General features: G+C 47.8%; 1 protein-coding gene across 1 annotated transcript; it reads left to right on the forward strand.

The window, feature by feature from the left end:
- Positions 1–2,543: 2,543 nt before the first annotated feature.
- On the forward strand, positions 2,544–12,657 carry FMOD (fibromodulin). Its single transcript, XM_020894153.2, has 3 exons — positions 2,544–2,823; positions 5,497–6,484; positions 11,053–12,657. Exons 2-3 carry the CDS (start codon positions 5,506–5,508, stop codon positions 11,202–11,204), a joined length of 1,131 nt encoding a protein of 376 aa, XP_020749812.1. The 5' UTR covers positions 2,544–2,823; positions 5,497–5,505; the 3' UTR covers positions 11,205–12,657.
- The last annotated feature ends 5,009 nt before the right edge of the window (positions 12,658–17,666 follow it).

The raw sequence follows: 17,666 nt of genomic DNA on the forward strand, positions 1-17,666 counted from the left end.
AGGTTCAAGCAGATTGGAGCACTGTAATTAGTTGGATTCCATATTAATTGAGTTCAACCCTGACAATAAGGTGGTCACCACCCACTCCACTGGTCCTCTTGCCTTGTGTTGTGAGAAAGTGTTAGGTCTTTGGAGTCATGTAGGTCAAGGTTCGAATCTTTGTTTTACAATTTAATCGCTATATACCTGCAATCCTCTATTTTCAACACAAAGTATCTGCTGTGATTACTAATGAGATAACATCCGTAAACCATCTAGTTTATAGCAGGTAGTCAGCAAAGGCCCATTCATTATATTTAATCTTTTTAAAAATTTTGAAATTTCTGAGGAGATTGGGTCCCTAACAAGGACTTTTCATATTATGTCAACAGTTCAAAACCTACTGGAGCAACTGAAAGTTCCATTGTTTAAAATTCAAATTTTAAATTCTTCAAATTCAAATTTGAGGCTTTCTCAATTGGTATTTTTAAAAAAAAAAAAACAGGAGTGATTGTTTCAAATTCAAACCCTTGTTTATTGTTGATGAAAATGTAAAATGATATGACTACATTTTGAAAAACAATATGGAAGTTCCTTAAAAAAGATACAGATTACCATATGATCCAACAACTCCATTTCTGAACATACAAGCAAAAAGTAATTAGAAGTAGGCTCTCAAAGAGATATTTGTACACCAATGTTCATAACAGCATTATTTGCAACAGCTAATGTAAGCAACTCAAATGTACATTGAAAGATAAATGGATAAGCAAAATATAGTATATACATACGATAGAGTATTATTCAGTCTTTAAAAGGAAGGAACTTCTGACACCCGCTACAACATGGATGAACTCTGAGGACATTATGCTGAGTAAGTAAGCCAGTCTCGAAAAGATAAATACTGTATGATGCCATTTGTATTAGTCATGTAGAGCAGTCAAGTTCACAGGGAGAAAATGCAGTTCTTTCTGCTCTGGTGGTTGCCAGGGGCTGGGGGAGGGTGAAATGGGGCATTTTTGTTTAGTGAATACAAATTTAAAGTTTTGAAAGATGAACAAGTTCTGAAGACTGGTTGTATAGCAATACTTAAACCTCTGAACTGTGAAAATTGTTAAGATAGTAAATTTTATGTTATGTGTAATTTACCACAGTTTTAGAAAGAATTTAAAGGGGTGTTTCTTGGGTGTTAGCAGGAGGCAATTAGTTTAAGAAAGAGCATTTCAGATGCATGGGTTCATCTAAGCTACTGAGATTCTGGGTAATCCAGATTCTTCTAGTACCTGACCTTCCAGTTTATCCTGATATATCTAACTGCCTGCGTGCATCTACACTGGAATGCCTAACAGGCGTCTCTAACTTAGGCTCTGTCCCTCCCCATCTTTCTAAGGTCAGGAAATGGTGCTACCACCCACCCAGTTGCTCAAATTCAAAATCGAGGACTCATTCTTCACTTTCCCTAACCCCTTCTCTGGTCCATCTTCAAGAGTTTTCAACTCCTTGTCTAAACATACATTGTTCCCTTTCACCGCACTGGCCCAATCTGCCATTATCTCTCAACAGAGGAGAGCTAGAGCTCCTGCTTCCACACTTTTCTCCTTTTTACCGCACAGCAGTCTCTCCCATGGACTTTTTAAAATGTAGGTCAGATCTTTTCCCTTTCTCTCCTTAAAACAAGTTTTTTAAATACATTCAGAATAAAAGTTAAATCCATTCCATGGTCTACAAGTCCTTTCATGGTCTAGTTCCTGCCTACTTCTATGACCTCATCCTCCCCTTGCTCAGAGTCTCGACATCTGTAAAATGGGTATAACAGCAATCATCTCTACCACAGACTGAGTGAGCATCAGCTGTGTGCTGGGCCAGGGACCTCACACAAACTACCTCAGAGAGACCTTACTACAACTCAACAAGGCAGTATTGTTAACCTGAGGGTCATCATGAGATTAGGTGGGTGTGCATGATGTTAGTGCCCAGTAAAGTGAAAGTCACTCAGTCGTATCTGACTCTTTGCAACCCCATGGACTATACAGTCCATGGAATTCTCCAGGCCAGAATACTGGAGTGGGTAGCCTTTCCCTTCTCCGGGGGATCTTCCCAACCCAGGGATCAAACCAGGGTCTCCTGCATTGCAGGCGGATTCTTTACCAACTGAGATATGAAAGAAGCCCTAGTGCACAGTAAGTGACTAACAAATATGAGAGTCCCTTTCTTCCCTTTTATTCCAGTGGGGAGAGAGAAATCCTACAGCCCAGACATGTCTACACTGGTCAGGGATGGAACTGGAGCCAGAGCCAGCTAGCCTGTGTCCTCTCCCTTGTCCACTAGCCTAACCATTTGCCCACAGAGGGAGCTGGAGCCCAGAAAGGTGAGCACTCACTCTCCAGTGGGACTCTGGGTTGCTGAAAGAGTTAAGATGCCTCCTGGCAAATCCTGGCCCTCCCTATCCCTGCATCTGCCCTATGGGTTTAATGAGAAATCCAGGCCTTTGTAAGAGACTGTACAAATAACCTCCAGAGCGCCACTAACTCATTCAGCAGAAAGAGACCCCAAGCTGCCAGTGCTTCAGGGAAGATAAGTGAGTGGAAAGAAGGTGGTTTTTATAGCAGTTTTGAGCGGTTGAGTGTGAGCTCCGCCTCTGCAGCAGCACTGAAAAAGCCAGGATCTGGGCTCCTCAACCTCTCTCTTCACGACGTCTGATTAGGAATTTGGGGGCGGGCCCTGGCCTGGCACAGGCGCGCACACTCTCAGTAGACACACTCACTCCTTTCCTGCTCACACGCTCTCCAACCAAGGAGGCCAGACAGAGGGACGTGGTCACTCTCTCAAAGATTCAACTTCAAGGTAAGTCGGTCGTTTTCCTTCAGATTTTGTCCCTGGTAGTTCCATTAAAGGAGCAAAGGAAAGAGGCTGGGGAGAGGGGACAGGGCCCAGGGCAGAGGAGCGATTCCTCCTTCCCCATCTGGACCGTGTCCCAGGATGCTAGAGCAGCAAAAGGGGGTAGAAGGAGGGGGTTCCCACACACCACCTTTGTCCACTGTAAGACAATCCTTTCTGACTGTTGGGGAGCCTTCAGCTTTCAGGCATGAAAAAGTGAAGGGTCAGGTATGTGGGGAAGCCAGCTCTGCCCCACTACTACTCAGAAGGTCCACCATCCTAGACCTGTGCCCTGCAGTCTCTTCAGAGGGGCTCAGGCACCTAATGCTTTTACATGAGAGGAGAGGAAATTTTGTGTAGTGCATGTGTTTGTGTGTGTGTGTGCTTGTGTGTTGCTGGGGTGAAAGGGAAAAAACACACAGCAGTGTTGAGAGTTGACCAGGTCCAAGGAACTGTGAAATGGGGACCTAATTCAGGTTACAAAGCAGCTTTTGGTTTGACCTCCTGGGCTCTGATAGGAAGAAGACATGGGTCTCTAGAATGGAGAAATGAAAGAACAGCAGTAACTTCTGAGTATGCTCCCCCCAACTCAGAAAGTACCAATCCTAGAAGCTTTCCACCTCACAAAACTTTGAGCACGGGAATGTCTCTAGCATTGGGGGTGGGGTGGAGAGGATTTAGGAGTATAAAGCCTGGAGCAACATTGCTAAGAGATGGGGGAGGGGTACAGAGAGGCATAAAGTCCCCAACAACCCCTTTCAGCAGTCATGACACCAAAGAGAGTCAAGTGGGCAGCATGCACAGCCCTGGAAGGCTTGAAGAGGAGGGCTGCTCTTGCCTGCCAAGGTGCCTAGTTTGGAAGGAGAAATGGAGACAGAGGCTCACTGTGCCAACCTCCAGACAGCCACCCTGGTCCTGCAGCAGTCCAGAGCTGAGCATGGAAAAATGTGCTACTGGCAGTGAGCCACTCTATCCGCGTTCTCCTGGGCAGTGCCAGGGCCCAGCCAGCGTGCCCAGGCCATGGGTGGCTGGGGAGGCTCCCCAGGATCACTGTGGGCTCTTTGTCTGAGGCTGCTGAAGATGAGTGAGGCACCTCGCTTCTGGAGCCCGCGGGCTACTGGGATGAAGCAGGCCTGAGGGACTCGCTCGCAGAGGACAGAGAGATTTGAGGGAGATGGTGGCCAGAAAGGAACCAGACTGTCACCCCCAGGGGCCTTCTCATCAGCTCATGGCTTCGACATTGGCTTTTAGAGCCCTTGCTTTCTCTTGTCCCCAGCAAGGGCCAATGGCAACGTGAACAGCATATGTGACTATGCCCAGATCAAGAAAGGTTGTAAAGTTTCTCTACCCAAGTGTGACAGTCACCCCTCTGGAAGGTGCCAATTGCTCACTGGGGCTGTGCGGTGCTCTGGCTGTGGATATCCAGAGTATGACATCCAGCCGGACAGGCCGCCCTCCTCTTCCACGCCTTCAACTTCCCTCTCGGGGACATCAGACTCACACTTCTCTCCAAGCCTCGCCTGCTCTCATCTCACTAGCACACAAGGTCAAAAGCTGTGAGCTGCCAGGCAATGTGGGGCCCAGCTACGGAGACTGGTAACCCAGAGGTCATCACCGAGGGCTTCGGATGGGAGAGCAGGACACCAAATCCCATTCTAAAGGCATGTTCCCCTGGGTACACTCAAGAGTCTTCAACTCCTGTTTCATTGTTTGATGTTCCCCTCGGCCCCTGCTGGCTTTGGCATAATGTCCATGGTGGAGCATGAGAAGTATTAACGCTTTACTAGACACCATGGAAGACAGCCCAGGGCGCTAAGACTTCATGCTCTCAGTACCCCTCTAGAACACAAGGTCCACACTGGGGGCCACAGCCCCTCTGAAGGGAATCTGTAACTGCTGTATAATGGCCCTTGCCAGCCAAGTTGCAAGTGTAGCCACAAACTGCCAACCAGAGAGTTTCCTCACTAGTAGACCGTTACAGGTTCTGGCACTGTTACAGGTGCTGGTACCACAAGCCCAAGCCTTGTGATGACTGCAGGGGACCACACCCTTCCCCAAAGACTCAAAACCAGAACTTCCCAAGTAGTTCAGATCTTCCCCGTTGAGACCTCAAGCCACTTCTGGGTGTTTCCCAGAGATATAGAAAGAGCCAGAGGGTTTTTTCCTTGGACTCTTGGCAAACATTATTCCCTGGGGAGTTCACGCTGACTGTAAAGTCAGGCACAAATAGAACCCACCACCACTCCCACTCCCATGGAAGTTGCTGTGGGCTTTCTAGCTTCCCTAACAGTACCTTCAGGTTGCTAGAGGCTCCTATGGGCCTGCTCTCTGAAAAAAAATAAAAAATGCAATACCTCCATTCAAGCCCCTTCTGATCTCAAAGGCTATGTTTCTGTGAGTCTGTGAGCAGAGGGAAATGCACCTAGCTCCCCCAGGGAGCCAAGGCTCATCTGGACCAGCTTGTAGAGGCAGCGCTGGGAGAGGCCCAGAGGAGGTGGCAGCAAGGACTCTGCTCAGAGCTGCTTTCTGCTGAAGGTCAGGTCTGCAGAGCTCAAAGCCCAAGACTCACCTCTTCTGCCTCTCTGACTCCCCGGAGTCTCCTTCATGCCTGATTCCTCTGTTTTCTCTCCCTTCTTGCAGAAACACAGAATGCAGTGGGCTTCCATCCTGCTGCTGGCAGGGCTCTGCTCCCTCTCCTGGGCCCAGTATGAGGAAGACTCTCACTGGTGGTTTCAATTCCTCCGCAACCAGCAATCCACCTATGACGATCCCTACGACCCTTACCCCTATGAGCCTTATGAGCCTTACCCCTACGGGGGAGAGGAAGGTCCAGCTTATGCCTACGGCTCTCCACCCCCACCAGAGCCCCGAGACTGCCCCCAGGAGTGCGACTGTCCCCCCAACTTCCCCACAGCCATGTACTGTGACAACCGCAATCTCAAGTACCTGCCCTTTGTCCCCTCCCGCATGAAGTATGTCTACTTCCAGAACAACCAGATCTCTTCCATCCAGGAGGGTGTCTTCGACAATGCCACTGGGCTGCTCTGGATTGCTCTCCATGGCAACCAGATCACCAGTGATAAGGTGGGCAAGAAGGTTTTCTCCAAGCTGAGACACCTGGAGAGGCTGTATCTGGACCACAACAACCTGACCCGGATACCCAGCCCACTGCCCCGATCCCTGCGAGAGCTCCATCTTGACCACAACCAGATCTCAAGGGTCCCCAACAATGCGCTGGAGGGGCTGGAGAACCTCACAGCCTTGTACCTTCATCACAACGAGATCCAGGAAGTGGGCAGTTCGATGAGAGGACTCCGATCGCTGATTTTGCTGGACCTGAGCTACAACCACCTGAGGAAGGTGCCTGATGGACTGCCCTCAGCCCTTGAGCAGCTGTACCTAGAGCACAACAACGTCTTCTCAGTCCCCGACAGCTACTTCCGGGGCTCACCCAAGCTGCTGTACGTGCGGCTGTCCCACAACAGCCTCACCAACAACGGCCTGGCCTCGAACACCTTCAATTCCAGCAGCCTCCTTGAGCTCGACCTCTCCTACAATCAGCTGCAGAAGATCCCCCCAGTCAGCACCAACCTGGAGAACCTCTACCTTCAAGGCAATAGGATCAATGGTGAGACGCTGGCAAAGGGGAGTGGGGAGTGCTGTCTGTTGCATTGGAAAGATCTGATCCCAAGTGCTGGGGGCAACACAGAAGAATTAGAAGTAGGAGAACCAAAGAATATTGATGAAGCAAGTTGAGAACCCTGCCACATCCCCGTACAAAATGGTACAGAGTGGCATACTCTTAGACTACATGGCAGTGCTAGGAAAAGTCACTGGGCAGTGGGTTGGTATGGAAGAAGAATTCTCAGAAGAGGTAAGCCTAAATTTAGATCCCTAAAGATAAATGGGTATGGGCTGGAGGAACACAGAACTGAGCCATCCTTAGAGGTGCCATCGCCACAAAAGGACCAGCCATTTACCAGGTCACTTTGAGGGGACAGCTAGGAGATTCCTGTGTCTAACAGGAAGGGTTCATGTGTCAAGCTATGAGAAATGAGTTTGGAAAAGTTTGGCAGGGGGTGGTTCATAGACAAGGGCATTTAAGATGAGGAGGAAAGTGGGCTGCTAAGAAACGACTGTATCTGTACTTTCTCACTGACTCCAAGGAGGACAAGCTCTCTGTCCCCACCCCTCATCAGCCTGGTCTTATGCTTGGATGCTTGTGTTTTAAACACGCAGCCGGTGGATGGGAGTTTGCAGCCCCGCCAAGCTACGTGCAGCACGTGCTCTGGCTGGCTCTCCAGGAGCATGAGGAGGCCCTGGCGGCGAGGCAGAGGGCTCCCTGGGTGACACGAGCTTGACCCCTACCAAACCCTGCAGTGGCAAGCAAGCACAAGGCCTCCTATTTCCCAAACACTCCCCAGAAGGCCCAAGGGCCGGCCGGGCTGTCTGCGAGAACCAAAGTCTCAGTCCCTCTCTGGGTCTTGTGTTCACAATGTGCTTACACTGCGCCAGAGCCTCTGATGTCTCAGCCCAGTTGGAAGGTGAAGAGTCAGCATTAACTTCTCCTCCTCTGCAGCAAAGTACCTCTCTCCCTGGGGGAGGAAGGACTCATTAATGGCCATTGGCAGAGGGCTTTGAAGTAGAGCCTGCTGAGAGCAAACAGCACCGTTGCAGCATCAAAGCAGAGATAGGACTGAGGCCACAGCCTCTCCATGGATCTCTCTCTCCCTGTGCTCACAGAACAGATCACTCATTTGGCAAGATGTTAACAAGCCAGACAGCCCCCCGAGTGAGAGACGCACCAGTCCCAGAGGTGAACCATGGGGTGGGCAAGCTGAAAAGGTGTCTGGTTCTCTACTTTGAAGTGCAAGACACCATCACACACACAGCAAACTGTTCTGTATTTAAAGTCTCTCTTTCTTTGGGGAAGGTCTTCCTATTCCCAACGCAGGGTTCTCTAATCTCTCATATGTTGCATGATGCAAAAGCTTTGACATTTACTTGTAGCTGTCTATCATCTCACCCAGAAGTCACCACTACTTACCTGCTACCCACTCTGAATCCAAGAGGAGTGTTGCAACAGAAATGTCATATAGTATACTGTGCTTTATCAGAGTTTGACCTTGAAAATGTGACAGCAAAGAGCATCTGTCACGGGAGAGAAGCCAATAGTTACTGCCTAACTATACAACCAGTGAAACTTGGGGTGGGAAAGACTCCATCACAGCATCTTGTCACTCTGCCTTCTTGCAGAACCACATATGTCGTTTAAATATAAGGTAGTTCACTTCTTCCAAAAGCTCTGCCAAAGATAAAATCACATTAGTCAAGAGTCCTGAGGTCTTGCAAGAAAGTTTTTCCTAAGTCAAACCTAAAAATGTTCAGTATCTACCCCAATCCCTTCTTGTGCAGTTTAAGCCAAAGCTCCTCTGTCTGGTTGTCTCCCTCTTAGTCCTCATTTTGGGGGTTATTTACACCAACACCTCATTTTTCTTAATTAGTGCATTAGTACACCAAAGGCTTTGGTTCAGGACCGGGCACACAACTGCAAAAGCACTTGCTTTTCAACACACAGTAACTATATTATAAACTTTCCCCCTCCTTGCCACTTTGACGTTGCCAGACACAGTTTTATTTTATCTTTTGCATTGCATAGATAGGGAAACTGAGACACAGGGAAGGAAAAGCAATCTCTTCAGGTCACCCAGATCATGTAGTATAGCCTCTGCCTTTAACATCAAAGGACTGAGAGCCAGGCTTCTCTGGCTGAGAAAGGAAGGAGTACATCTCTGATTCAGACCACCAGCAGGAAACTGAGTTCCCCAAGCTCAGCCACTCACCTAGGCAAATGTGAAGGAGGTCTCCCTGCAGGGGACCCAGAGAAGGGGTGGGTAATGAAGGTAGGATTGAAGCAACCCTTTAAGAAGAGAGCTAAAAGGACAGGAGATGAGTGCAGGAGAATTAAGCCTGGCTCTCTCCCTCCCTGCTTCTTTCTTCCACTAGCATCTCCCTCAGTTTTTCCAGCCTGGCAACAGCAGGAAACACAGCTCAGAATGTTATTCAGTAGCTCTGGGATCCAGTGGAGGAGGGCCAGTACGCCAGAAGGAATTTGGAAAAACTTATGTCAAAATTTAATCTGGGATGGAAAGTGTCCTCCAGCATCTCCAAGCAGAAGCCCCTGTCCTATTCATGAACTTAGAGAGGACTAACACGGGGGCTCACAGTGCTCAACGTGTGGATAAAATCTATAAATGCTGAGTGTTGAGCAACTCCTAAATATGTCCCATATTTATACCTGCAAAGTTGGGAGCCAGGACTTCAGCAGACAGTCTGAAAGCCCCAGGCTGGTGTAGAGAATCCATTGTGGAACCTCTAAGTGCAGTCCCCCAATACAGCTGGAAGTGATATTCAATTCAGGCCACTTTGTTTTTCTCTCCAGCCCAACCCACTCTGCCTGTTCCATGCAGACACCATAGACCCAGACTTGACTCAGCCTCGACTCACCCCCAAACTGTCCACTTGGACGTCACTCGATCCATTCCCTGGGTCCAGAAAGGGAACATCCAAAAGCATTCCGGGTCTCCACCCGACCCTCCCCGAGTGCTCTCTAAACAAGGATATTTCCCATTCTTCTCATTATTCTTTGGTTTTTCTGTCTTACATTTGTAGCACATGTTAATTGGCTGCAGACTTACCCCATGTCCTCTTGGTCAGTTCTTAACAGAGACTGAAAATAATCGCTAGTGCTAATTTCAAAAACAATTTCTTCATCTGTCTAAGCTCTCTATAGAGAGCTTACTTTTCATACTTACAACCACAATGCCTTTGACTGTCACCCCAGGAAGAGAATCAGGAAAGCCTTCCTCCCATTCCTCCTGCCCAGCTCCAGGCTGACACATAGCTCCTGACCACTGTGGCGAGCAGAGGAATGCCTCTGGTGGAAGCAAAAGCAAGCCAAGCTCTGAGTCTGCCTAAGTGTTACAGCCCTCCAGATGTAGCCTACCAAGTCCCAGCAAATAACCTCACCCAAAGTCCCTTTTGACTCCAGCCATCTTTCTGATGCTCTCACATACCATGTTGAAGGCAGCCTCTATGGGCGGCTGCAGCTTTTTGGTGGTAACTTTCGCTGTCCCTGCTGGAGTTTTGGGGCTTCCCTGGTGGTGCTAGTGGTAAAGAATCTGCCTGCTAATGCAGGAGACATAAAAGATGTGGGTTCAATCCCTGGGTTGGGAAGATCCCCTGGAGGAGGGCATGGCAACCCACTCCTGGAGAATCCCACGGACAGAGGAGCCTGGTGGGCTACAGACCATGGAGTTGCAAAGAGTCAGACGTGACTGATGCAACTTAGCATGCACACAGGCTGGAGTTCTAGCTGAGCTCTTGTTTTAATCCTTCAAGTTTCTGACCCAGTAGGATAGAGACAGAGGTAGTTGATTTGTCTAAGAGAACAAGCAGAGGGAGAACCGGGTGAGTGGAAGCTGAAGGACTTGTGTTTAAACCAAACAGAACGATTGTATCTATTAGGATTACAGGACTTAGAGGGTAGGGGAGAATCTTCAAACTTCTTTTGAGATTACAAAAATGGAGAGTAAACTAATCATATTAAATGCAGGAGGCAAGGAAATCATTTGACTTCTGAGCTCCATGGCAGCTCTGTTCATCTGTCTCCTTAAACCTCAGGGCCTAGATCACTCCTTTGTCTGAACTCAGAATGTACATGGAACAATCCCCTTCCACTTTCTCTATCTGCAAACTGTTAGGAAATAGTCAAGATTTAAGTCCTTCCACCTACCCAGTCTTCCTTCTCAACACAATTGGAAAATGCCCTCCTCTTCAAACGCCATCAAGGGAGAACTTCAAAGCTGCTAGGGTTCGTCTTTGACTGCCTTCTGCTGCCACCTGCTGCCCACAGAGGGGAAAAGACCAAGGAAGGCCTGCCAAGAAGGACCTTCCAGGGTTTTGGGGGGTGGGAGGCGTGGGTGGGAGGTGGAGCTGTGCAGGCGGAGACCTCACTCTATCCCTGGCTCTGCTCCCCAACGGGTGCAAGTTTGACTCCGATCCTGGGAAGCGCCTGCCCCACCCAGCCAAGCTCCCCCCTCCCTTTAGAAGCTTCACAGACTCCGTGGGGCTTTCCTGAGGTCCCAGGCCCCTGATCTGGGCTTCTCCCCATCCCTGCCCCTCTTGTCCCCACAGAGTTCTCCATCAGCAGCTTCTGCACCGTGGTGGATGTCATGAACTTCTCCAAGCTGCAGGTGCTGCGCCTGGACGGCAACGAGATCAAGCGCAGCGCCATGCCCGCTGACGCGCCCCTCTGCCTGCGCCTGGCCAGCCTCATCGAGATCTGAGCGCCACCGGGCGCAGGGCTGTGCCCCCACGCCTCTTTGCATTTGGCTTGATGGTTTGGTTTGGCTTTTGCTGGAAGGTCTGGGACAGACCGTGTGACAGAGGTCCATGGGCTCTCTCTCTAGTCCTCTTCCCTGTAGGCAGTTTTAGGCGGAGTCAGGGGACAGGCAGCCTTCTGCTGAGGGACACAAAATGCCCGTTTCCAAGACAGAAGTGGTTGGCAGAAGGTGTGAACCCTGAAGTCCCAGTCCCCGAAATCTCATTACCCTCAAGGTCTTCACAGTGATCCGGTGTCCTGAACCATTACCCGAGCAATAGAATACCTGTGCTTTTGAAGTAATATCTGACTCTGAGGGCAGCACCTGACTGCTCCCCCATGTGCTGGGCTGGTCGTGCCGATACTCTGGGCTCCCACTTGCTGCTTCTCAGATATACCTCTTGCCCAACTGCTGCCTCCTCAGTCCACCTCATCCACTCAACCATGACCCACAGACATCTTAGGTAGAGGCAGGAGAAGCCAAGGCGTATGCACAACTGCCCAGTGACTGCTCAGAGAATGCACATTGGTGGCTGAGATTGGAAGGACGCCAAGAATCACCAGAGGTCACCAGTGTGATGACAATATTCCTGGCTTGATATGGGAGGAGACAGCCAACCTCAGACTTAGCTAAATGTGTGGGGCTATATTTTAGCAACTGGGCAGTTCTTTGAAGGTGGGTCAGACTTCAAAAAAGGAAAGTGACCTGATGCTGCTTATTATCAGCATCCATAATGGAGGCAAATACACCTTGAACTGGCTGAACTGAGGACGCAGCCCCAGTAGTGTCGTTCTTGCCCAGCACTCTCTGCATTCCCAGCTGCTCCCTACTTGAGTTTTTATCTTCAAAGGCAGAGGTTCTCAAAGTATGAGAGAGGTAATTTGTCCTCTTATGCAAGCAGAAAGGTCGATAACCTGATTGAAGAGATAGACTCCAACCAGCCCTGGACTTGCCACCCTCATTACTGAAGCTGGCTGGCGCTTTACAGCTTGGCTGGAGAGCAATTAATCTTTCCCATTTCTGAAAGTAGTGCTGCCTGGGGACCTAAACCCTGCTTTGTGGGGTACCACTGGGATGGGGCCATCAGGGCAGCCATGGGCAGAGACCGCTTGAGGAGAGCTCCCTGCACAGATGCCGTTGCTTCCCTGATACCGTGTATGCTTTGAAGCAGTTCCCTGAAGAAAGAAGAGGGGATCCTTGAACTATGTTCTTGGCTCCAGAACCTCAAATCCACAAAAGCCAAACCAGCTCATTTCAACAAAGAAGCTCTGATGTGAGGGGCAAGGCTGCCCCTTGCCCCAGGGCTCTTCAGAAAGCATCTGCATGTGGACACCATCATGCCTCTATAAAGGATCCTTATTACAGGAAAAGCATGAGTGGTGGCTAACCCAACCAATAAAGTTATTTTACTATTGCACGTGCAAGAATGGAGTCATTTAAGGCAAACACAGAGAAAGGTTACTTTAAGGGGACCTACCGGCATCACATAGGCCTCAGACTGGAGGAGCCCACATTCTCATCTATTCTGCTTGGGCAGATGTAGCTAAGGCTTTTTGTTTTTGTTTTTGTTTTTGTAGGTCACCTGTATAAAATCTCTGCAGCAAACTTTGTGCTCTGCAAGTTCTTCTTTAAATCTAACTTCAATTCCACTAGCTTCACATTTTCTTCCGTTTGGTCTCCAAGAGATAAAGAAAAACTGTTTTGCTTTCCACCCCCAGTCATTCTAACATTTTTCTCCTTCAACCATTCTCCCTTGTCTACCCAATAATTCTGGCACTGGTGGGTCTAGGGTATTGTCTTAAATGCCCCTGCCCTCTAGTGGCAACTATGCAGAACTGAGGGCAGTCAAGTACTGCAAAGCCCAGTTGTGCCTGAAAGAGTAAACTAAGCAGTCAGTAGCGTGGTTCCATTCAAGAGTCAGGAAGATCATGGCAACCCACTCCAGTATTCATGCCTGGAGAATCCCATGGACAGAGGAGCCTGGCGGGCTACAGTCCAAAGGGTCACAAAGAATCGGACATGATTCACAAAGAACTTAGCACAGCACGGCACAACCCATCTGCTCTTTCGTTCAACCTCTCAATGCACATTACTTGAAAGCCTTTAAAAACATGGTGCTTAGCAACTGTTATATAAGTCAGGAGTGTGGGCTAGGCTTGTGCTTTTAGGACAAATCATCATTTTCTAATAGAGAAATAATCACAACTGATACTTACTGAGCTGAATATACTATCTACTGAATATATTCACTAATGAATTCTGTGAAATTCTGTGCCAAGCGTGTTACAAACGATACAACTTCATCTGAAGCCAGAGTGAGCTAATTTGATTATAATCCTCTGGAGCAAGAGTTAAGCAGGAATTTGAGAATGCAAAAAGATGAGTCACAACTTTAGCCACACACCTCTCTTCAAGCGCAGCAAGGTCGGCACATCTGCCTTGGTGCTCCAGTTCTGGGAGATGTTACATGAAGGAGGTGGAGACACAGACACACAGAAGGGGGTCCAGCCAAGCTGCAAGGAGGAATCCCTTGCCTCTCAGTTTTGGTTTTTAGCAGTTCTCATGAATATCCCAACCAAGATAGCGGGGGAAGAATCCAGAGCCAGGCTCAGCCATGATGCAAGACTTCCCTGGTTTCTAAATCCAGTGCTTCTCAAGTTGGTAGCAGGACTGGATTATCCATCAGGCTCAGTCAACTCTTTTCCTTTAAGCTACCACTTATTATGGGTTAGGTGTTAGCATTCTATGTCAGAGGTACTACTATTTTCAATATTTTATAGGTGGAAAGGCAGGCACAAAGAGGCTAAAGTCACCCAGGAAGGAAGCATCAAGGCCAGGATCTGAGCCCAGGCCATCCCTAGCTGCCAGTCTTCCTATCCTGTCTCCACTGCACTAGCGCGAACACCTCACAGTTACTGGTGTATGCAGAACTACTGGAGTATGGAGGAGACTTGAGGGCAGAGGGGGTGTCGTAAGTTGGGGGAGGCCATCTGAATTTATTTTTGTGGACCTAAATTCACTCTGCTAGTATTCCCAGTCCTTTAATGATTTTTCCAATTAAAATTCACTCTTCATCAATAAATACTTACCACGAACCCTTGGTCAGGCACCCGAGATACTGTAGACAACAAAAGCAAGCCTTCCCTGCCACTGAGGATTTACAATCCAGTGCGGTGACAAGCACTGAACTAAAGAAGCATCTGAAGACCACAGAGCTACAAATGAGAAAGGGCTGTAAAGATGAGGACGGGTTTACATGAGGAGTATCTAGAGGCCTGGCCTAGACTGGAGGATGGGGGCAGATACTCAGACACGAAGGGAGATGAAGAGATGAGAGGAGAGTCCAGCACAGCTAACAGAAAACACAGACTTCCTAATGCAGGGAGTCCCCTAGACACCGAAAGACAACAAAAATGACTGGGGGCACAATGACAAGGAACAATGAGCCTAGAGCTGTAGGCAGGGGGTAAAACCATCTACTAACTTTATTCTATTTCAGACACAAGTAACAGACACTTTACTAACATTCCAAAGCCCCAGCTCAATCTCACATTTCTGTCTTCCAGAGACTAGTAGGTAGCATCTCATTTCACACCATCAGACCCTTTCCAGAAATCTTTAAAGGCAGCAATCTATTCCCACTTTCTCCTATCTGGCCCAGATCAGTACATTGGACATGTAACAAATAATCAAATTATCAGAAGGTAGGTGTAACCAGGGAGTCTTGACCTTTGTGGCAGTCTGCCAAAGCCTATGGACCTCTTCTCAAAATGTTTTTAAAGGTATAAAATAAAATCCATCAGATTCCAAAGGAAGCCAATTACATCAAAATAGTTATCAAAATATAAAATATATAAATATTTTAGATCACACACAGATGCTTGATTATTCATGTAATAAATAACAAGATCCAGCAACAGGTCTAACTACAGTCATTTCACAGCGCTGATGAGCACAAACAGCATTTCTAAGTATCTTCAGTAACTGTAACGTGATATGCAAATACACCTAATTTCAGTTGGTAACAAAGCTTCAGCTTGCTAATATTGCTATAACTTGGTACCCTCATAACTGGAATGCTAAACTTCAGTTAGTAGCATGAAAAATGAAGATTCAGTATTTTATCATCCAAGTTCCAGGACCCTCTCCAAATTGAGCCATGGAAAGACAGGCAGAAAGGCAGATCACAGAGGGAAGGTAAGAAAAGAATGTAAATCATTGTCTTGTCTTTCTAGGAGCACAGCTCAATCATTCAACAAATTTTTTCTTTACGCAAAACCCTGAGACAGATAATATTAATTGCTGGTGCATTTAGTATGCACCTTTACATTCATGAAAGAATGAATGCAAAGGTCTCCAGGTACTTGCTGTGGAATTTGGTGAAGACAACACTAACTAACCTGTATGACATCCACAGGTGAAGCAGAGAATTATCTGTCTTTAAACTTCACACAGTGGCACTTTCTGTATTACTCTGCTTCTTTCAGTGAACATTGTGTCCAAGATTTATCCATATTAATTCTTGTAAATTCCAGTTCATTCATTAACCATGTTATGGAAATACTTAAATTTATTTCTCTATTCTCCTTTTGAGGGATATTTAGATTATTTTCAATACTGTAATGTTAGAAACAAATAATACAGTAAACCTCCTTTTATCTGTCTCTTTGAGACTGCATTTGAGAGTCTCTCGAGAGTTTACATCAGGATTCCTTAACGGTATGCTACTAGCATTTGTGTCTGAATAATCTTTTGTTGAGAAGGGGTGGGGGGACAGAGTGGACTGCCTGTAGAATGTTTAGCAGCATCCCTGGCCACTATCCACTAGATGCCAGTAACATCTGTCTCCTTCCGAGTCCAAATCAAAAATATTTCCAGAGTCGCCAAATGTTCCCTGGTGGTGGCAGGGGGTGGGGGGGCACCACCAGTTAACAACCACCGGTCTATATGCCCAGGAGGGAACTGCTAAGTTGCGAGGTACGAACAAATTTTCCTCTACTTGATGCTGTCAAACCACTCTCCAAAGTGTTAGTCCCTCAGTCTTGTCCTACTCTTTGCAACCCTAAGGACTGTAGTCCACCCGGTTCCTCTGTCCATGGAATTCTTCAGGCAAGAACACTGAAGAATACTGGAGTGGTTAGCCAGTCCCTTCTCCAAGGAATCTTCCCAACCGACCTAGAGATCAAACCTGGGTCTCTGGAATTATGGGCAGATTTTTACCATCTAAGCCCCCGTGTGCACTTATACCAGTTGTACCTGAGTCCCCATTTTTCCACATCCCCATGATGCCAGTAGCTTCAGACTTTAGTAATTTGGACAGTCTGATGGATGAGACTTGGTACTGATATTTATTTTAATTTGCATGCCCATCTTTTATTGTCAAAGATGATCTATTCCTTACACTGATCTACTCCTTCTTAGAGGCTATGCTGAGGCTTTGTTGACAGTCCCCAAAAAGAAAAGGTGCTAAACCTGCTGGTCCAGCACTGAGAATCTGGAGCTGCAGCCTGTTTGCTGAGCATGCAGCAACAGAACTGGTCCTCCACGCAATCGAAGATTAGCTCCCTCCACCAAGAAGCCTGAGGGAGTCCACAAAGAGGATTCTATGCTGTGGGGAAAGGTAAGCAACGTGCATCTTTTCTAGTCTACCTGGCCTGGGGAGCAAATAGAGATTAGAAGGTGTATACTAGCACCATTCTTCTTGCAGAAAGGGAAAGGAAACGGCCTCTTTTGCCAAGCACAGAGGAAGAACACCCCAGTGCCCACCCAAAGCCCACTCCAGAGCTGCTGTCATAGCTACAGTGACTGTGATGGCACTCCACAGCAGTTGTGTAAGCAGTGTAAGCAGTGTTAGTGGGCAGGTACAGGCCGGAAAGCATCAGGAACACAAAGTCTAAGTAAAGGGCAGCGTCAAACGTGAGCAAGGCATCTCCCCTAACTCAGGTCACAAAGCATCAGGCCATGGCTGGTGAACACTGGTGAAGGCAGCAGAGAGGCTGGTTTGTAAGACCCCATGCCCCACCAAGGATGGAAAGAGAGAGATTCGAGGCCAGCAGATGCGCTGGTTGGAGTGAGGCACAACCACGTATTGGCTACATTGTAACACCACCAGCTCACCCTTACTGTAAGACAGAAGAGGTGGGGTCCCACAGTCAGCACCCACATCACTTCACGTGTCAGCTGAGCAACCTGGTTAGATTGTAAATTCTTTAAAGGTAGAGATTGTGTCATATACCCCATAACAGTTAGCACAGAGCTGGGTTCATAAGACTTAATGACAACTGTCAGAACTTATTTTGGGTGGCCAAATGGAAATAGTGGCATAAAATGGATTTAATAGCCTGTTACACACACACACAACCATTCCCCCCCCCCCCAAAATATAAAGTACCTTCAACAGTATACTCTATTTCCCCCAAATATCTA

The sequence above is a fragment of the Odocoileus virginianus genome, chromosome 7, assembly GCF_023699985.2.
Source record: "Odocoileus virginianus isolate 20LAN1187 ecotype Illinois chromosome 7, Ovbor_1.2, whole genome shotgun sequence".
Classification (NCBI taxonomy): domain Eukaryota; kingdom Metazoa; phylum Chordata; class Mammalia; order Artiodactyla; family Cervidae; genus Odocoileus; species Odocoileus virginianus.

What these genes read in the sequence shown, in the direction of transcription:
- FMOD (XM_020894153.2), top strand. Translation starts at nt 5,506, where the DNA reads ATGCAGTGGGCTTCCATCCTGCTGCTGGCAGGGCTCTGCTCCCTCTCC. An exon ending in TCAAGGCAATAGGATCAATG is followed by an intron (nt 6,485 to 11,052) that starts GTGAGACGCTGG and finishes TTGTCCCCACAG; the next exon opens with AGTTCTCCATCAGCAGCTTC.